The sequence below is a fragment of the Toxotes jaculatrix genome, chromosome 21 (assembly GCF_017976425.1).
Source record: "Toxotes jaculatrix isolate fToxJac2 chromosome 21, fToxJac2.pri, whole genome shotgun sequence".
Classification (NCBI taxonomy): domain Eukaryota; kingdom Metazoa; phylum Chordata; class Actinopteri; family Toxotidae; genus Toxotes; species Toxotes jaculatrix.
The window spans coordinates 10,673,539-10,695,069 of NC_054414.1; the positions used below are offsets into that span (position 1 = coordinate 10,673,539).

General features: G+C 40.1%; 3 protein-coding genes across 3 annotated transcripts; 1 reads left to right on the forward strand and 2 right to left on the reverse strand.

Moving 5' to 3' along the window:
- Positions 1 to 5,724: 5,724 nt before the first annotated feature.
- Positions 5,725 to 12,231, reverse strand: LOC121201125 (serine/threonine-protein phosphatase alpha-2 isoform-like). The gene is made up of 7 exons (XM_041066777.1): positions 11,824 to 12,231; positions 10,526 to 10,657; positions 9,578 to 9,808; positions 8,605 to 8,709; positions 7,372 to 7,595; positions 6,800 to 6,934; positions 5,725 to 6,627 (listed from the first exon to the last, which is right to left on the reverse strand). The coding sequence occupies exons 1-7, from the start codon at positions 11,876 to 11,878 to the stop codon at positions 6,532 to 6,534; spliced, it is 978 nt and encodes a 325-aa protein (XP_040922711.1). The 5' UTR covers positions 11,879 to 12,231; the 3' UTR covers positions 5,725 to 6,531.
- Positions 12,232 to 12,563: 332 nt separating this feature from the next.
- pelo (pelota mRNA surveillance and ribosome rescue factor) lies at positions 12,564 to 18,221 on the forward strand. The gene is made up of 13 exons (XM_041066776.1): positions 12,564 to 12,787; positions 13,294 to 13,386; positions 14,104 to 14,254; positions 14,803 to 14,893; positions 15,389 to 15,552; positions 15,680 to 15,740; positions 15,995 to 16,156; positions 16,257 to 16,303; positions 16,424 to 16,497; positions 16,590 to 16,661; positions 17,016 to 17,090; positions 17,203 to 17,234; positions 17,664 to 18,221. The coding sequence occupies exons 1-13, from the start codon at positions 12,747 to 12,749 to the stop codon at positions 17,756 to 17,758; spliced, it is 1,158 nt and encodes a 385-aa protein (XP_040922710.1). The 5' UTR covers positions 12,564 to 12,746; the 3' UTR covers positions 17,759 to 18,221.
- On the reverse strand, positions 18,196 to 21,005 carry LOC121201126 (progestin and adipoQ receptor family member 4-like). Its single transcript, XM_041066778.1, has 3 exons — positions 20,840 to 21,005; positions 19,488 to 19,706; positions 18,196 to 19,110 (listed from the first exon to the last, which is right to left on the reverse strand). The coding sequence occupies exons 1-3, from the start codon at positions 21,003 to 21,005 to the stop codon at positions 18,677 to 18,679; spliced, it is 819 nt and encodes a 272-aa protein (XP_040922712.1). The 3' UTR covers positions 18,196 to 18,676.
- Positions 21,006 to 21,531: the final 526 nt, after the last annotated feature.

The following is a 21,531-nucleotide window of genomic DNA, read 5'->3' on the forward strand; positions in this document are numbered from 1 at the left end:
CTCTTAAAAATGTTTGTTATTATTGCATAACAAGCTGCATTCGCCAAACTTTATTTTCAGTCAAACTACTCCAAAGAAAAAAAAAAGTAACTGCTTTCAATGTCTGCCAACCGGATCATTAGAGGCGTTATACTGTATGTTGGGGATTGACTTTACTGCATCATATTTCACTTGAATGCCGCTGTCACTTAAAGTGTGGCCATCATAAACTGGACGGTCAGCAAATTCAAATAAATCAGGTCAAACAAATTGTGCTTTAGGGAAACAGAAAACAGCTGTTCCTGTCCTTAGAAGGCCATCTGTGTCTTTGCATACATTAACAGTTATGTAATGTTATCCTGTGCTGTTTACTGATAGCAAACTGTCTACATTTGCCAGATTGTTCAGACTTGCCATAAATTTAAATAACTGTTAAATCATTTGGCTAATGGGCAGAAAATGAACTGAGTATCCCAAAAATAAATAAATAATCTGTTTATCATTTTAAAAATTTTATAGCCTAAATAATTAAATTAAGAATTAATAGGCTTATTTGCATGAAAATAATGTTGGTGTAAGATTATACCATTTGAAAGGTTTGCACTGGCCAGAGTTTACAGTGAATAAAAATAATGTGATATTTTGCAGTGTCCTGTTTTTGCTTGCCCCACTGCACTGAGGGCCACAGCACAGTTACTGAGTATGAGCATGATAATAACATGTGAACTGGTCCTCACGTCTTTGATGTGTTCTCTTTATTATATCAGCGTTAACAACCAAACTTAAGTGTTATTTTATTTAAACTTCACAACAACTTACATTTTAATTCAGGTGACCAAGTGAACTACAAATGACCTCAGTGACTCACATCAACCAGACTGTGAGATTTTTATTCCAGGCGTTTAAATTAAGTGGTTAAATGAAAGGTGAAATGCTCTCTTAATTCAAAATTAAATATCACTTCAATGATATTGAATGTGATTTATTTTTAGTGAGATTTTTCTCTATTATCCTGACATATATGGAAAAAGCTTGTTTATTTTCTTCAACCTTTGTAAGGTTAAAAATAAACAGTGGCAGCCCTGAAACAGATTCACTGACTTGCTCAAGGACACTCCAGCAGGGTGGAGGCTTCCACTAATGGAGTCCATCTGAAGGACAGTCTCACAAGGACCTCAGTAAGTCTGTCGGTAGTTTGTCTGGATATGAAAAGTTTAAACCCTACATGGTATATGAACTATTTTTAAAAAGAGAAACTTTTCTTGAATTGTGAACAGAGTATTGTTTTATTTTACACCATCCTTGTGAAAATGTTTTACTTCCTATTGCTCATTGTGCCCTCCTACTTAACCACAACCTGAATCTAAATCTTATCAGGATGATTTTGTTGTGTGTTCCCAAACATTTCTTTATAATAATTTTTAAAATTTATATTATACATTTGTATTTTTGTTTCACTGATCTAACCCTCAGATATTTGCAGTACATGTGGAGTAACTTACTGTAACTATAATATATAACCATGAAGACATATTCACAGTAGTGGCCTATTTGTGACAGAGAAGTGTTTCTGCTGCTCCTCCACAGAGAACTTCTAAACTTTGAAGCTGTTATGGCAGCTTTTAAGTTTCCAATCAGCAGCTGGTGACCACCTGACTCGGCCCTTTGGCCTCTTAGTGAGCTGCAATTCCATTCCCAAAAGGTACAGTACATTATCCAGGATGCAGAAGACAGTGGCAACCAACAAGAAAGCAGAAAGGGCTTAGTTTAATACACATTTTAAGCTGGGCAAGAATTACGCAAAAACTACATAAGAAACATTTATGCTGCAAACATGTTTGTACGGTACATTTTTAGTAGGAAATTAATGTACTGAATTTTATTTAGTGTATATAATCATCTTCTTTGATCTCGCTGACATTTCAAATGGTATGAGAGTGACTAGTGTGATGATGAATTGGCAAGATACCTGCACTCCAGCCAAATGTGTAGGTGAGCTGACCTGTAAGTACATTACAATTATCAATTTCTCCAACATCTACAAGTCCAAGGGATTAACATTTGGCACTAGCTTTATTTTTAATTATTTATTTGTGTGTTTGTTCTCAAACCTGTTGACCAAACATTTTATGCTCATTCTGTTCTGCCAGCGTTCCCATCTCTGTTTCACCCAGCCGTTCTCCAGGCCTCAGCTGTTGTACAGCCGCTCTGACCTCTGAGATTTGGGGGGCTGTGATAGGGGTCGGCCTGTCAGTGTCTCCCTCAGGGCAGAGCAGTGACATTTAACTCAATATCCCAGAAGGATAAGGTTTCTCCCTCACTCCCCTCCATCTTCCGCCTCTGTCTATCCCTGAAGAGGCCTGTGTGTGCGGGGACTACTACAGTGTAAACCCCTGCAAGCTGGGACACCCATCACCTCCAGCTCCCACTGTGGCGTTAACATGCCACGCCTTCGTGCCAGGCTGAGGGATCACCATGTGCCGCCTTAACCTGTCGAGCCCTCCCTCCTCCACTTGTGAACTCTATACATGTTCCCAGTTCTGTACAAGTGTTAAGTACTGTGGTGGTGCAGCTGTACGCACAGCTATCTTATGCAACTAAGTCTGTCTCTGCTGACTTGCACGGTACAAGCAAAGTGAGAGGGGACAAGGCGACATTTGTCTCTTAAAGACACGGAGCCCGGAAAGACTGACATATTTCCTATTTCCAGGCAGAGTAATTCTTATGTCTAAGTAACAAATTACGATATTAATTCAATCTCATCTTTTTAAAAACAACACTCTTTAACGAGGCTCCAAGCAACAAGTTAAAACTGCAGCAGCATCACCTTCACTGCACTTAGTCTGACTTGCATCCATGAACAGCAGGTCTGCTGTAACTCTTCACTCTTTATGCACATGCAAAAATACATTTCGCAGCCAAAACGAGCGTCAATATAAAATCTAATAACACAGAACATGTGTGGTATTGACTGTGAGGACATAATTAGTACTGGGCAATAAGGCAATGGATAAAGGAGCTGCAGCGTCAGTGTGAGCTGGGTACTTGTTACAGCATTAGCTAATAGTAATAATAGAAGTGGCAGCTGAGTCTCTGAATCCAGAATTCCTCACGAGATATAAATAGAGCAGGTGACACTGTGCTGCTGAGCATGGCACCACGACAGCTTTGCGGCTTTTTTATTTCAGAATGCGGGACCTTTAGTTCAGGCTCGTAAGTCTAACTTTCACCTATTGGTGGAAAATAAGATTGTTGGGGGACACATTTGACTCCACAGTGTCATCAGTATCTATGTGGTACATTGGGCCCAAGAGTTCCTGGTTGTTCGCACCATTCCTCACACTTAGGGCTGTACTATATAAGCCACAGGGGAGCTGACAGGAAAGTGAGCCTGTTGATCAAAAGCAGCTTTCATTTTACTGATGGAGTGTCATTTACTGGGCTGGGTCTGCATTTTTGGAGGCCCGTGTTGTTCATTTACGGGTAAAGACTTTTGATTGGGAAACCCATCGTCTGCAGAGTTGAGCACAGCCTCCCGCTTTACTGGATCAGATAAATTCAGATTCTACTTCGCTGCCCTGAGTAATTTAACATGCAGTGAATTTAAGAGGCATTTCTATATAAAGATCACAGAGAAGTTATTTCTACTAGATTAACAGAGGTTGTTTGCAAAACACATCTAACATTTTGAGTAAATTGTTTTTTTTTTTTTTAGTTCTTTTTACTTTTACCTGTACTTGATCAGCCTTACAATAAAGTAACTGGCACAGCTCAACTCAAATTATTAATGTGATTAAAAAAAAAAAAAAATCTATTGAACATATGACTATGTTTCCCAACACAAGGCTGGACAGTTCTGACAGGGTTTTATTTTAATAAATATTTTATTTATTTACTGGATGTCTGCACATGAACAGAATCATCCTGGAGTTTCATAATAGCAGTCATAAATTAAACAGTTTAGTGTTTCAGGCCAGCTGAACTTGTATGTACAGTATTTGGTATCATCTGTAAGATGAACTCTTGGAAATATACTACATCTTTAATGTGTTGTCTATTTTGAGTCCTCTTATCTAACTGAGACACTATTTTTGGGTTGATTACCATGACTGATGTGAACGTCCATTCAACAAAATTGGACTGGGTCCTGTAATCAATGAAAGTTTTTTTAAACCCTTTTCTAAAAATATTGAACACAGCAAATCTACACACACACACACACGAGGAACGCGCCACATTTGAGTCCTCAAGGCTCACTGACGAACACACAATTTAGAAACATAATCCTGTAGAAGTGCCACAGTAAGAATTTGAGACAAATTCTGAGGACCACGGATGACCTTTAGTCTCCATTGACCTGCTATAAATGTACAGACATCTGTTGGCCAACAGATATCACAGCAATTTACAATGAGAATGTTTTTTGTCTGAAACATATTTCATCTTCTTGAACATTTTTGTGCACAAGAGTTTCGTAAAGGGCAACAGTGGCTTCTGCATCAGGATGTTATGAAATAAATGGGTCAACAATTTTGAAATGAACTATCTCAGTTCTTACCAAATGTTTCACTGGAAATCCTGCAGTCAGGCCTCAGCTTTTGCCTTGGAGTGGAGTTTTTACGTTCTGAAAAAGAATTATTCGTGACAGAGTTACAGAAAATCAGAAAATTAAAATTCCATTTTAAAAAAAAGGAGTTTATTATGTCCAAACTCAACCCCCTCAGCTATACCCTTCACCTCTCACCTCATTGGTCCTGTAAAAGGAAGCCAAAGTGATGGACAGAGCGTCTTGGAGAAGGGTGTTGATGACAGGAAGATAAATGAATGCAAAAAGAGCCTGAGAAATGCCTAAGAAAGAAATTGGACCCTTTAATGATAAATATAGAATGGGGAGCGTAAAAGAGAGATACAGTTTTCAACACGGCCCCTGTACAGCAACAGAAGGCGAGTATTGCTCTTATGACTACTAATATTGTTACTAAATTATTCTTTAAACTGAGAACAACTAAGTGGCTGAAGTGGGATTTTATACAAAATATGGCAAACACAGTAAAAGTAAAGAGCACTGTTACATTTAATGAAAGTACTTATGAAATGTTTGCATTCCCTTGGGAAAATGTAAATCAACTAGTGTGTTCTTAACCACTGCTCTGTTAAGTGTTTTTACCTCACAGTAATGTAGATCTTCTTAATCCTGTAGTCAAAGGAGCTCAACACTGGCCCCCTGTGGGTAACTGCTGGACATATCCAGACATAGTGGACATTATAATGGCAGTTTACATTGCTTTTAAAAAAAAAAAAAGCATGCTGATTGGAAGGTGAATAGCAAGACAAGTACTAAATAAAACATTATGTTAATAATTACATGAATAGATTCAGACAAAATAACCAATATAACGATGACATTGTGAAATTATCCCAAACATTTTTTGAACAGTTTACTGCAGCAGAACTGTAATGAGGAGGATTAAAAAAACTGAACAATTTAACCCTGCAAACTGTCAAAACTCATGTGTGCATTTATTCTTATTATTTATTTTGTAATTAACTGATCCATGATCTTTGATATCAGTAGTATTGGTCTGTACGCTACTCGTGATCTCTGCTGATATGGTGCAGAACAACAGTCAGCTCCCAGAAACCTGATATACAAACAGCTATTTGCAGGGTATTAATTACAAATCCACATTTACACATCACTGCACATATCAGATGTAAGATCATAATTAAAATGACACATCCACATTGTAGCTCAGATTCTCGCTTTATTGGTCAACTTGATGAAAGACTACAAAACGAATTCACAAAAAATCTCTTTCAAGTAATCAAATCTGTACAAACCTAAACTGTATGGGGTTTTTACAGCTCTGGCTCATATGAATCTGAAGAGTCATATGCATGTGTGTGTGTGCGTGTGAGTGTGTGTGTGTGTGTGTGTGTGAGTAAGCCTGCACTTGCTCTTGTGAGACAAGGTGACATACTCCTTCCTGTTCAAGGATACTGAGACATCACACTCAGACAGGGGCAAGACACTGCATGCACGCACACGCTCACATGCACATACCTGTGTTTTGAGATTTTACAGTACAGAGGACAGGGAAAACAAAATACTCACCCCCCCCTCCTCCACAAGTACACACACACCACCTGCTGGCAGGGTTTGCTGCTAACTCTGTCTGAAATTCTCCCACTGTCTCCCAAACCCTGTTTTTTCAGTCAAAATTACTGTACAGACAGACACTGTGGTTTCAACCTTTCCACGGGAAGAGTGGTTAGAGAGAGGGGAAAGTATAAATCTCTAATACTCTCACACAAAATGTACACGTGCACACATGATTTTAATGCTCACCGGCAGACGAGACGCGTTTGTCATCTGCGCACGCACGCACTCACTCAGACAACTCGTAACATTAAATGTTTTAAGAAGTACAGATAAAAAAGGAAAAAAGCCCTGGGTATAGGTTTGATTTCTGGCTGTTTGGTGAAAGAAAGGAGAAGAGAGGTAGAGAGGGCAGGAGGGATGGGTCGGAGGTCGAGGGCAAACTACTGGTGTCATTTCTTAGCTTTCCTTGGGGGAGTGACTGGGCGACCGGAGCCCATGCCCCCTCCGCCACCGTAAAACAGCTTCTTGTCTGCAGGTTTGAGAATCTGTGAAAGGGAAACAATGGTTACAAACTTGAGCAAAGAAGGAAAGAAAAAAAAAGAACAACAAACTGTACCATTATGTAACACAAAGTGCAATCGTTTATTTTTGAAAATGTTGATCTGGTGATCTGGGGTTAGGGTTTTCTAAAGGGGTCTGGGCTGGTCTCTTGCTTACCTGGAATGAGCACATGAGGGTCTCATCTACACTCATCATGGCTCCGGCGTTGTCGAACTCACCGCAGTAGTTTGGAGCTGAGAACAGCGTCACGAGCTGCCTCTTTGCAAAGAACTCATATCCGTCCTCAACCACCTGAACAAAGATACATGACAGGTTGCTGCGAGTTGTTTTTGGCCAGTTAGAGAATTTTCATTGCCTCTTACCTGGATACAATAAATCAAGCTTAAAAACAGAACCAAGAGCTTGTAACTGCTTTAGTATGGACATATGAAAGAAGAAAAATATATCATAAATACAGTTCTATTTTTCGTACTGTCTGCCTGTTATCAGCAAAGCTGAGAAGAATCACATTGCTCTGACATGTTCAAGTTTTCAGCTGGTCCCACCGCACTACAGATGCTATCAAAGTACTTTATTTGTCAGCTATTCCACCTGACAAATATTCGCTAACATCTGCACTCGGACGCTTGGTAGGCACCCCCACACCACAGCTCTAAGAGTTAACCCTGAGCTCCCCTCCAAACTCGTGCCAGTTTAAACAGATATAAAAGTCAAGGTCCCGCACTGACCTGATGGGCCCGACAAATGAGGTCCATGTCATGTTTGTGGAGGAACTTTGTGACCACGTCGGCGCCAAAAGTGAAGGAGACGCCACGGTCGTTCTCGCCCCAGCCCAACACGTCCTTGTCTGGGTCGGCCCACAGCAGGTCGCAAAGGAGGCCCTGGTCAGGTACATCAGTGGGGCGCATGACCCTTCGCACCTGCTCCATGGACTGGAGGTCTGGGGATAGGCCTGGACAAGGAAAGAGAACAAACTCTGTGTGAACTCAGTTGTCTTGGCTGAGACAAATGTCAACCACAGCCACAGACAAACTTCTCTTTAGGCCTTATAACGGGTAAACAGTATAACTGAAACCATTAACATGATATGAACAGAAATATTTTTGGGGAACCGGGACAAACAGTAAACAAACTCTGGAACAAAATTATTTACTAACCTTTGTCAACATCAATAATGGTTGTTAATAAAGACAGAAAAGCAGGTGTGTGAATTATGATCCACTGAGACACAAAAAAAGACGACTGGGTCTTTAACTGCAGTGTGCTGAACAAATAAGCCAAGCAAACATACAATATCCTCTCTATGTGCTTATGTAACTTTATGTTGGAAGAGAGAGGCAGTGTCTACCCTCATGATTACGAGGGCCTGTTTACATATTTTTGTGCAGTGGGTCTCAGACACAAGACAGCTGTGACTGGTTGCTGGTGTCACGCTGTCTGAACCCTTAGGTCCATTTTATTTTATTATGCTATTTCATGGATTACAAGTACTGCAAAAATAGTCAAAACAGATGACAAAAATAAATAACATCTGATATTTATTTCATTTGTGTTTTTGTTTTTATTTTTTAATCTAATGTACTTGTTTATTCTTTAATCAGCTCTACCTTTGCATTTCTTTCATTCTCAGGGGCGCGCCTTTATTATTGCTTCTTTCTAAACTTAATGTCTTGTTTGTGACTGACAATGTTTCTTTGAAATCTTCAGCTGTTTAAGACAATTACCATCTCACATACAGTATATTTATATGTGCCTGCATGATGAGGAACCACTAAATGTACTGGGCCCAATTGATCATCAACAGTGACTTGGAAATATAAGCATATTCAAACAACAAATTAAGATCCTACACACAGTCCTGCAGGCCTTTGACCATTATGTTGACAGTAACAACAGTGAGGAGGCGAGCTTGTCTGTGTGTGCTCTGGATAGAAGCCAAATGAACTGTTTGATGAGGATACCTCCATGGCAACAGAAGATCTTCTCATCAACAATGGCTGCAACAGGCAAACAGTTGAAGCAGTCGGTGAAGGTCTTCCACAGCTTTATGTTGTATCGCCTCTTACCTGTGGAGAGAAAGCACAATTGCTTGGTCACAATCTAATCTTGGGACCTTTAAAATCTTAACAGCTGCTGCGCCTATTGCATCACATTAGAAACACAACATTTTACATAATCCCGGCTGTGTGAATAGCAGAGACAGGCATGTGATTAATCATTGCCCGTTCTGCCTGATCATGCTCCTTTGCCCGAAGCCTGGTATATTGAGATTTATCTGTGTTATAGATTGTTACAACTGATAAGCCTGCTTCCCCATCAGATTTAAAAGAACAGCTCCAAGTCAGATTCATCCTTAATTAAAAATGTTTTTGTTTTTGAGTATACTAAATAGTTACATTTGTAGACTCATACCAAAGTGCAAAGTCCATGTTTTTGTTTGTTAATGCAGTGACCATCCTAACAAACTGACAGGTGATGCTCAGCAATAACTTTTTTTGTAACCCTTCAATTGCCTTTAGAGATAGATGGCAAGATAGAGGTTTAAGTTTTGATGTCTGGCTATCAGCCAGTGGAACTTGTATGTTGTATTTTACTACATTCTTGGAAACACAACCATCAGGTTGATCCTTATGAGACAAGACGAAACATGATTACTTTTTCATAACAGACAATACATTTGTCAAAAACAACAATCGTAAAATCTTGAGGAAAAAAAAACACATTCATCTTTTTATAATCTTTGCTTTACTTTCTCTTTCCCCCCCAAATTTAACATTTGAAAAATGTAAATAAACACTGAGACTTGGGACAAATCTGACTGACTGTATTACCTTGGCCTACAGGCTCAGGCTTACATTCTTAACTGTAGATGGTAGTGGAAAGACTGGTAAGATTCATGTCTGTTTGTATCTGTGTTCATGTCACATGACTTACACTCATCGTAGAAGCCATATATTCTGTTAATGGAGGCGCACTCATGGTTTCCTCTCAGCAGAAAGAAGTTTTCGGGGTATTTGATCTTGTAAGCCAGCAACAGGCAGATGGTCTCCAGGGACTGTTTGCCTCTGTCGACATAGTCCCCCAGGAACAGGTAGTTGCTCTCTGGTGGAAAGCCCCCATATTCAAACAGCCTCAGCAGATCATAGTACTGCCCATGAACATCACCTGGTGAGACAAGCAGCATTAGAGTGCAAACAGCAATGTTGGTTAAAGGTGTGATTATCATGCTGTGTGTATGAGCACAACAAAAGGTAAGGGTCTCGGACAGAGGTACAACAACACCTGGCACCCTGGAAATTAATAACAACGCTTAATATGATTTTGGCCATGCATTACTTCAAATGAACACTGTATAATTCCTGTGTTGCTTGACTTGTTTTTATGATGACGCGACAAATGAGTGAATGTGCAAGGTTGCATTTAGTGTGAAGATGCTGGTGATTCTCATTCCAGTGCAAACTTGACCAGTTCCAGAATTTTGCTGGCTGTTCCTTTAAACTAGCATTCTTCATTAACTGGCATCAGCAGTATGACACAGGAGGGCAACTCCCAGGAGAACAGAAGTGCAAAACAGCACTGTACTTGCAAGCCTATATTATCTGTTTATCCCTTCAGTTCTGTAATTATGTGGTAAGGTCAAAACCTTGCACTGTATACTCTCTTGTGGATTTAAAGATTGTTTACTTTTTAAATCAGATTCTTAACTAACATTTGAAATTTTTTTTGCAACGGGTAAAAAGAATGCACAGCGAAATGTGACTGTAAGATTTCTCATAATACTCCAACAGTCTAAGCTACAACAGCCATCTAAGAGTGTTAGTAAATGCTGTGTGACCACATTTGAGAATTCCCTTGACTCTAAAGAACACAACTAAGCCTCACCACAAATCTTGAGGGGCGCCTCGAGTTCGAGCAGGATTGGCTGGCTGAGGAAGATCTCCCGGGATTTGAGGCAGAGACCACGGATTTCATTCTCTGTCAGTTGAACATTTTTGCCAGGTCTAGAGCCTTTCACTGTGAAGGAGAAATGGAACAAGAGTGAGAAATTGTGCACTGGAAACCACAGAGTTCATTATTCTTCCTCCTTTTTTATAGTAAAGGAGAAAACAGCAGAACTCATCAAAAAATTGTGTGAAAAATATATATACATATATTTTTAAAATGTGTTTTTTCAAAGAACTAAAATAAAATTCACACTTTCTGCGCAAAATAGGGCAGATTGCCATGGATATCTGGAACATGTTAATTTGGAGTGTGCACAGTGTGTATTCAGTACTACCTCCATCATCAGAGCCATCATGATTATATAAAACATGTAAGACGGTAACAAAGTTTTAGAAAAACTGTTTCCCCAGAGCCCAAAGTTATGACACCTCTTAATAATTTCGATCAACAAACAAAATAAAACCCTCAGTCTATTATCATAAAATATAGAAAAGCAGCAAATTGCTATATATGAAAAACTGGAACCATCAAATGTTTGGCATTTTTGTGTGGAAAAACAACTGGAACGATTAACTGATTATCAAGATAGCTGAAAGAAATATAAAAAAGCTGAAAGAAATATAAATGCTGATGAATACTCATCTACAACCATAATATGTACAAATCAGAAATGTAAATTTATGATGCTTAGTCTTTAACAGCTAGAAAGTCGACAAATACGACAAGCCCATGGGGATACTTGACTAACCCAGAAAACACCGCCTAACAACATACAGTAATAAAGCCTTTACTCTTCTAATTTCCTGCTTACCTACAATTCTCAGTCTATTTAGCGTTTGACCTCACCTCCCAAAAGCTTTCGGGTGGCAAGAAAAGTCAAATTTGCCCAAGAATCCTTCGACAAAAGTACGATATAGACAACGAATTTGCAAAAAGATGTACACTGCTCCGTGCCTTTGAGGTGATAATCCAGGGTTAAAGAAACCAACTCTCACAGTATCTAATGTGCGAGTACTTTCAGAGTAAAAGATAAATATTTATTACGGACGAATGGGAACCGCAAATGTTAATTAGCTACACATAATCTTCATAATTCAAATCTGTTTCGTTAACAAGAAGCAGGAGATGAACTTAACTCGCTAACGTAGCATAAGTGGCTACCGTTGTCTAGCCTCCTCTGTTTGCTAAAATGGCTACCCCGGTGAATATATCTCGAGCGAAATACAAAGACTTACCTTCCAGCAGACGCTGTATAATGGAGTCGATGTTCAACTTATCGGCTTCTGCCATGCTATTCCACTATTATAATCGATTTCTAATAACTTCTGCGAATTTAAGACGTCGTAACTGTTCACTAGCTACCGAGTTACTGTTAGCTCACCTAGTTTAGCGTTAATCTGCTATCGTTAGCCCGCTAGCTAGCTAACCTTGGGGCAGAATTGGCAACCTCAAAATCTGAGGCTGGGTACTGAATTGTCAATGATGTGATGGCTGACATGTACTTCAGAAATTAATACTAGTCAGCTATTTTCCATTACATATCCAAATTCACTTTAAGTATTCGTATTTTCTCGTGGAAACGATGTTCCTGCCGTAGCTAGTAGCACCATGCCATCGACAAAAGAAGGCTAGATAAGCGTTAGCTCAAAGCGAGAAGGAACGGAAGTGGGCTGACAGTTTCCGCGCTCTCATTGGTCGGTTTTACCAGTAGGCGGTATTTATGGGATCCATTGTTCTTGGGGGTTGGCTGATTCCAACGTCTGTCAGCATTTACTTATCTCAAACCACAATGTAAAAAGGACTATCGTTCTCGAATATATCTCACATTTTCTTGAGTTTAAATGGATGGTTTTATCAAACAATACAAGACACACCGCGTTTGTCCTCATTTACTCAAACATCCGTGTTTGTATCGCTCTGTATTTGTTGCGCAGTAAAGCGACACCCACGGAAGTGACCAAGATGGGAAGAATTGACGACATGACGCAATGTCCCGGCGCCTGGCAACACGCACCGAGTGATTCATTGTGAAGTACAGAGATGGCATAGTTAGTCTGCTACTTCACTGTAAAATAAACATGACTCCAACTCGGATAATCGCTAACCTTTCTATTTTACGCTAACAGTACTCTTGTTTATATAATACAACCATCCGATCATGAAGCTGCTCCATAAAGACATTGAAAAAGATAATGCCGGGTGAGTGACTGGCTGCAGCTAATGTTAGCAAGCTAACCAGCGTGCCACTTTACAGCTGACTGTACATGTGTCAACTTTGTAAACGTCCATATGTGATTTACAATCACATGTAGCAACAGAGACGTGGGGGGTTATAAAATAGTACGGAAATGGCCCCTCGTATCGCTAACATGTAGCCTGTATAACACAGGACCCGAAATATTTCTATAAGAGCATATATTGTACCGCTCTGATACAGATTTAGCTTAATGAGCTACGACGCGTCAGTGAGTAAAAAAAAAAACAAACCCCGACTGTGTCATAACTGGTGTACACTCTATAATTACCGTGGCATCATGGATGCTCCTGCGTCTTTGCACCATCTGTGTCATTACCCCCAATAATAATAATGGTTTGACACCGAACCACAGTTTCATTACGTGATAAACAAAATCACACCTGCCTTATCACGAATACGGTTAACACCAACTCAGAGGCCAGTTTATTGATTGCCTTCTCTTCTTCAGTCAGGTGACTCTGGTGCCAGAGGAGGCAGAGGATATGTGGCACACCTACAATCTTCTGCAAGTGGGGGACAGCCTGAGAGCCTCCACTATAAGGTAACCACTACTTCAGCTGTCACACAAAAGTGGCACCTGAAGCCATGTGGTGAGCGTGCAACTATCTGTTTTCTGGCTGTGTGGAGAAGGATGTTGGGTTTGTGATCTTGAAGCACTGCAGAATTTCATTTATTAGCTGATCAGAATTAAAATCTGCTACTCTGTCATCGTGTGAGTTTGTATAATTTCAAGGCAAGCTTCCAGTCCTTTATTACAGCCTCTACAATACAACCAAAGGCAGCCAGCTACATATCTGAAATGAAGAGTTGCAACAGAGAGCTTTATTTACACAAGAGTTCTGTTTTTGCAAGAATACAAATCCACAGCTCTTTCTTGAATTCTCTTTAGATGTACTTCAGCCACATTTCTGATCATCATAGGAATCACAATCATATGTAATAGGTTTGTGGTTTAGACACGATATAGTTAGAAAACTAACAATCTTGTGCTCTTAAGTTAGCTTTAGCTCAATTTTATAAGTATATGAAGATGTAATATTTCCAACACCCCAGTGAAGCTCTTAGGTCAGTGCCCAGGTTAGCTTTAATATAGATTTGTTTATTAAAGTCAGTCTGTGCTTGTATATGATTATGGTTGGTTTCCTTCTATGTCTCTCACTCTTTCTGTTTGTGGATCTCTCAGTGTTTTGGTCTGAAAAACACACACACAGCTTGTCAGCAAAGTCACAACTAAAGTCCCTTTCCCCTGTTCCCACAGGAAGGTGCAGACAGAGTCCCCCACTGGAAGCGTGGGCAGCTCTAGAGTTCGCACTACTCTTACCTTATGTGTGGAGACAATCGACTTTGACTCCCAGGCCTGCCAGCTGAGAGTAAAGGGCACTAACATAGAGGAGAACCAGTATGTCAAGGTCTGAGATGTTTAAACAACCTAAAAGTAGTAGCCTTGTCACATTTGCAGAAGTTTTAAAGTGGAGCAGGTACTAGAGAAATACAATTAGTGAAGCAAGGACTGAAATTTGGATTTTAGGAGTAATCAGAGATCATTACACATGTAGATTGTGTTTGATAAGTTGTCAGTTTTATTCTTTATTTGAAAAGTTAAGTTTTTTTTGTTCTGAAATCTAACCAAAACAAATGAGTAGGTTTGTTTTAGGTTTTAAGTTTGCATCTGAGACACGTTAAGTTTATTTAACTGTTACAGGGGTTATGTTCAGTCAACATATATACTTTATTTGTATTTACTAGCATAAGCAGAATTGTATGTTAAAGAATAACAGTGCTGTAATTTATTGTTTTGCCTGCACAAAGATCTGAAGAATATCAATACAACTGTTTGTCACAGTAAACTCCATCTCCTCTGCAGCAGGATTTCTTTTTAGTATTCAGCTGGTCTTAATGCTTATTTCTGTTTGAAATGAAAAGTGGTTGTGATTACGTTGTGCTCTTCACTCTTCAGATGGGAGCTTACCACACTATTGAGCTTGAGCTGAACAGGAAGTTCACTCTTGCTAAAAAGAGCTGGGACAGCGTTGTGCTGGATAGAATCGGTAAGCAGGTGCTGCTGGTTCATTTCTTTAATATGTCAGTTTGTCTCGTTCATGTCAGCTTCATTTAAGCTCACACTGCCCACATGCACGTCAACCTGGACCTGGAACATTTCAGCAGGTTTTCTGAAAATGAAAATGCACAGGCTTCTTGTTAATTTATTTACATGCCCAACAAAGGCAGCGTGTTGCCATGGAAACAGAATATGAAGAAACAGGAGGGAAGTTCATAGCTGACAGATGGGGTTCATGTACTTGAAGGAGCGGAGGGCCACTGAGTCACTGCTGCTGTAATTTTCACCACATTAATTTAAATTCAACCAGAAAGTGTTTTTGAAATTCTTAGCAATAACTCAACTGCACGCATTAAGTATTAATTCCTTCATTAGTAAAATACAATAGTTAATAGTAAAAGTGCAATAACACATTTGTGGATAACTGCAAGAAGTGACCGTCACCTCAGATGATCTGAATATTGTTGCCTTGTCTATCCTTTAGAGCAGGCATGCGATGCAACCCAGAAGGCAGATGTGGCAGCTGTGGTAATGCAGGAGGGTCTGGCCAACCTGGTGTTGGTGACCCCCGCCATGACTCTGCTCCGTGCTAAAGTAGAGGTCACCATCCCTCGCAAGAGGAGGGGAAGCTGCACTCAGCACGAGAAGGTACGTCACTGCACAGAAAGCTGAGGAAAGAGAGTGTGGTTTTTAACAATGAAAGTTGTCAGAAAAGATTGATAGTGTATTCTGGTGTTCTGTCTAACGTCAAACCGTTTCTCTCCCTTGTTTGCAGGCGCTGGAGAGGTTCTACGAGGCTGTGATGCAGGCCATCCTTCGCCACATCAATTTTGATGGTAGGGCTGCTGTGGAGACACTGACACACAAACACATACACATGTACACACATACAGCATGTTCCTGTTTTGTGTCACGTCCTTCTCTTTTTTTAATTTGTTGTTCCCATCAGGTTTCCTATACTGTATGTCATTTTTACAGCACCATTGTGGTTTATTATTGTTGCCGCACAATTTTAGCTTGTTTACCGTTGCAAGAAGTTAAATTTAATTACAGTTTCAGATTTTGATTTCTCTTCCTTGTCTTCCACTAGTGGTGAAGTGCATCCTGATTGCCAGTCCAGGGTTTGTGAAGGACCAGTTCATCACCTACCTCTTTAAAGAGGCAGTGCGACAGGACAACAAGGTCCTGCTGGAAAATCGTCCCAAATTCATGCTGGTCCACTCGTCATCCGGTCATAAGTACTCACTCAAAGGTAGGAGCTGACTGAAGAATAAAACAATCACATCATCAATCAGCCAATCTTATCACAAGGTGAAAACTCAGTAAAATTCTTGTGTTTTGATGTTTTGCAGAAATCCTTTCTGATCCCACTGTGACAAGTAGGCTCTCGGATACAAAGGTGACTGTACATCCTGTGATTTGTCAGCTTGTTTTATAATATGCTGTAAACCAATGCTCTCAACTTGGTTTGAGGCTATTTGTTGTATATTACTGTGTTAATTGGTGTTTATGTGTTCAGGCAGCAGGAGAGGTGAAAGCCCTGGAAGATTTCTACAAGATGCTCCAGCATGAGCCTGACAGAGCTTTCTATGGGTGAGTGATGACATAAACAGGCAGTGACCCACAGGAGCCTCATTCATTTACAGTGATAATCCAGCAACCTTTGTATCTTTGTATCCTCACAGCCTGGCTCATGTGGAGAAAGCTGCTGACACCCTCGCCATCGACACCTTGCTGATAAGTGATAAGCTGTTCAGGTATGTACTGAGTTATGTTTCTGTTCTAACCTATCTTTAGGTTATCTGTGTCAAATACACACTGCAGGTGATAGTTTGTTTTTACAGACAGAACTGCTTGATAAACTGGGTGCATCAACAACCATTTTAAACAGTTTTCTCCTGGATTGTCTCATTTTTACAGAAACACAAATTTATGCCATTGGAATAAGATTACGACACTAAAATCACACGAAAAATCCTCATTTAGCTGCTTCACTTTTCTGCTATTTAACATAGTCCTGCAACTCTATTGGCTTTTAACCTGTCAGACAAGGGATTGCTTGTGATGTAAACAAGCAGTTACAAGTTTTGTGTGTCCATGTGTCTGTCCAGACATCAAGATGTCCCCACGAGGAGTCGTTACGTTCGGTTGGTGGACAGCGTGAGAGACAATGGCGGCAATGTCAGGTACCCGTTATCTTTGAAAGGACCTGTCTATGTTAATACTCACCAGGAACTGGCAGAACCTCCTGTGGCAAACATAAAGCTTATGACAGTTTCTTTTTTTTTTTTCATGCAGAATATTCTCAAGCCTTCATGTGTCTGGTGAACGTAAGTTATAAAACCATTCTGATTTTTATTCTACATTAAAAGTTGAAAGTTTTTTTGTACACATACTATCATATGATTTTAACTCATTTATCATCTGTATAATATGTAACCCATGTGACCCATCTGAGTTAAAATAACAGAAACATGCTGTCACGTCTACTCTATAAATGTTTATTGACCACGACCCAAGGAGGAATTTACTACTGTCATTTCAGCACACTGAAATGATGACACTCACTGCACACTGAGTGAAACCCTGACTTTGTCTTGGGTTGATGACGTCCTCGGCTTAAGAAGTAAAGAACGGACAGAAACAAATGTTCAACTACAGCTACGCTCTTTGCACGTCTCGACTTAGACATGAAATCAGCCTGTTTACAGGTTGTGCTGTAACCTATTGATCTATCCTCGATTTATCTGTCTCCTCAGAACTGACTCAGCTGAGCGGAGTGGCTGCCATCTTGCGCTTTCCCATCGCCGACCTGTCGGAGGCTGAGGACGACAGCAGCTCAGACGAAGACTGATCCGCAGAAATGGACCACAGAGCGGTCGTTTGGAGAAACGCAGGTGGTCGTCCATAGTTGCAGATAACACCAGAATGCATTGACTCAGTGTGTTGTAAAACAATAAAGCTGCTGTGTTATGGTCTATGTATTGCACCTCTGCAACATTCACACCTCTGTCAGACCTTATTAACGCACCTGTTTTTGTACAGTGGCCATGATTTCACATAATTAGATGCAGTTTTTTTGGTGCTTTGATGCTTTTGGTTTGAGGTGGCAGCGTTTTTGAGATGGTGCAGGTTAAGGTAATGCCAGAGTGCTCTCACTTCGCAAGAATGCCAATCAAAAGGAATGTAACGTGTGTTGCCAAGTTTCAAATGAAAACAGTTAAAATTTTGAGTAACATTTAGCAATAGCAAAAAAAAAAAGTTCCAAGTGTATATACAATATATCTTTGTTGCAATTAAACAAGAGAAGCATTCAACCACTCGTGTTATTTCACTTTGTCTCATAAATCTCTTCTCATCATGCATGAATGAAATACAAGTTGGCGCAAGATATAAAAATATATAATTAATTGCATATAATAATTTAATTAGCAATTTAAAAACTAGTTTGGTCGTGGGTAATGTGACCCAAAACTACTGCATTTCAACAATCTAAAAATCAAGTATACTCAGGATATTTAATTCGATACAGTAATCTTTGAGTTCCACAGTTACAACACTGTAAGTTCCTCTTATTCTTCTCTGGCAAAATGTCAAATGTATACTTCCCTTATGAAGAATTTCAGCAGCTAGGACTAAAGTGCATTTCAAATCAACTTGCCTCTCTCCTTTTTTTTCATACTTCATTCCTCCTGCCTTAGTGATTACTAAATCTCATGTCTATCAGCGTAGCCTCGAGTGCATGCGTGTGTGTACTTTGAAGCACTTGGCATCACTCTGTAGGACACTGGTAGGTCTTAATCCAGGCTAAATCCTCCAGTGTGCCCCAGTGCAGGTAGATTATTGAGCAAATAACCATGACATGCATTATCTGGTGGCTGTTACCCCAGTTGTCAAACAGACCCGGGCTAAAGCGCTCTGGGATCTGGATGATGTTGACCAGCCCTCCCAGCACAGCCAGAGAGTCCATGATGACAAAGAGGCGCAGGGAGTTTGGGCTTCCCACCCCGCTGCCGTACACCCGGAACAGGAAGAGGCTGAAGCGGAACAAAGCTTGCCAGACGAAAGCTTGCAGGCGCAGCACATTAGTGCGGGCCGTGGTGGCACAGTAGATCCCGTAGGCTGACAGGAGGATGTAGGCCAGCAAGGCAATCTGTTGCATGGTTGGGTAGCAAAGAAGGGTGATGTGAATGATGGGAAGTGCTCCTACAGAAAAAAGGGAAGAATATATGAGCATAAAGTATTTAATATAAACAATAAACCAAAACAGCACTTAAACTGAGATATCACAGACACAGTTGTTGTCAGGGTCCTTAGCAAAGGTGTAGAACTGAGACCTGGGATTGAATTAGACTTTTGAGTCACAAAAATGAGGACCTGAAACTTGAAACTTGATGTGTGATGTGACTTATTTGGCCTAAATCTCCACAGACTTGATTTCAGAGTTGAAGGCATGGTGAATGGAGTTAGCTTTTTTTTTTTAAATGTAATGACAACTGAGCCAACTGAGCTCCGATTATTAGTGACTGAATTTTAAATTGCTGCACTCACTGAGAAATCAAAGAAAGAATTCAAGGACCTACCCAGGGTGTTAACCAGGCAGACCCCGAACATGTCAAGGGAGAGCAGGGTGTCGTACACATGTTCTCCTCCCACGTGGTTCATGAACACATGGTAGACCACTGAGCCTAAGGTGGGGCAGAGGCAGGCCAGATAGTGGACCACACAGATCCAGACGCTGTCCACCTCCATCCAGGGGATGCTGAAAGGCATTAGCACCAAGAAAAGGAAAAAAGGGATGCCTGAGGTGACAGGAAGATGAAGAGTCGAAAGGGGAAAGAAGATAGAGGAGAATAAAGGGAGAAATGAAAATAGAAAATGTGTGAATCCACTACTATGTTAGAGGAGACAGTTACATTTAGTTATATATACACAGTATATTATATATACAGTTATATTAGTCTGATTCTTGGCCTCACATAAAAAGAATGTCTTTTGTATGTCCAAGGATTGGATTAAGGTTTGCAAGGAGGATGCTGATGATGACTCTGTAAATGGCATCTTGGTTTATAGTGACATTTTAGGTCTGATGTTATAATTATATAACAGTTGACACGATACATTAGCTTTTGCAATCAATATGAGGAATTTGATGGTTGTTCCTCTGTTTGTTTGTTTTTTATCAGGAACAGTGAGAAAGACGTGGCTTCTGGCCACATGCATAGAGGAAACCTGAGCAGATACTAATACCCTTCACTTCCCCTTAGTAAGAGTGTTAGTCTTAATGATCTTATGGGATAGAGAAAATGGAGCATGAAGAAGATGCCTTCGGAAGTTCAAGGCTGCACAGGTTTTAGCTCATGCACAGTTAAGTTTCCATCTTTCCTTGTGTTGTTTCACATTTGAAGTCAGGTTTGAATTTATGATCTTAAATTAAAAGCACAAATTTCCAAAATATGTTAACATGCTGTAATTCTGTAGCTGCCCATAATCTGTGCAAACTTGTGTGTGTCCATCTTGACTAGCTCAAGATACTTATGGGCATCTACAGCTGAAGAGTTTCAGCCAAATACTCACCTTTAAAGACCTAGTTAACAGTAGGATATTTCCAGGACAGAGTTTCCCTGGGCAGATTACAGCTAATACCCCATATCCTCATTACACACCCTCGTCAAGCTGGCTTGTAACTGGCTACAAGTGAGAGTAGTGGACATATTTGACATGTTTTGTTTGTACATCCACTGAATGGTTTAAGTGGGTACAAGATGGGAAAACCTTGCTATGTGTATTTAACTGTTGAATATTTTTAGGTCATTTTAGGTCATTCAGATGCAGCTAAAAACACTTACTGACATTTTTACATTTAGTCCAGACTGACACTTACTGGATAACCAGCTCAAAGCAAAGTCAATCAACAGTTAATTTCTTGACTTACCATGGGTGTAAATGTTCCCCAGCTCATTGTGCATGTAGAAGACGCTCCTGAGGCACTCTTGAGCTGTGGACACTGGCCGATAACCTGTCAGGACATATTTGTTGAACTGAAGGTGCGGAGGGGTCTTTGTAAAGTCCAACAGCCGCGGTCCTTTGTAAAGCACCATGACTACTTCCTACACCCAGTGCCCTTACATTTAGATGACAGGACAGGTTCCTCACCATCTACATCCTAAAAGCGGCCACACTCAGGACTCTGCAGCACAGCCATGACCAAGACAGGCTGGAAATTCTGGTCCTTGAACCCCTTCAGTGGACAGGTGTAATTCCTAGCAACCTGTTGAGCTGGCATAATGGAATGCTTTCACTAGGACCAATCAGCAAACGGCTCTTACCTCTAAGCTGGAGTAATCCTCACAAAACGCCACATGCACTACCGCAGCTGCTCCTTAACATATGTCATAAATCAAATCAAAACAGTGTTATTGTCATTGTTTAAAACAACAAATTTAAAAACAATGAAATGCTGTTTAGCAGTTTTCAGTAAAGGCAGCAAGGTAGAAAATAAATATAAATATATAAATATGTGTGTGTGTGTGTGTGTGTGTATAAAAATTACACATATACATAAATATATATACATATTATGGACATGTATATATAACCAGTGCAAAATATGAGCAGCTGTGCAAA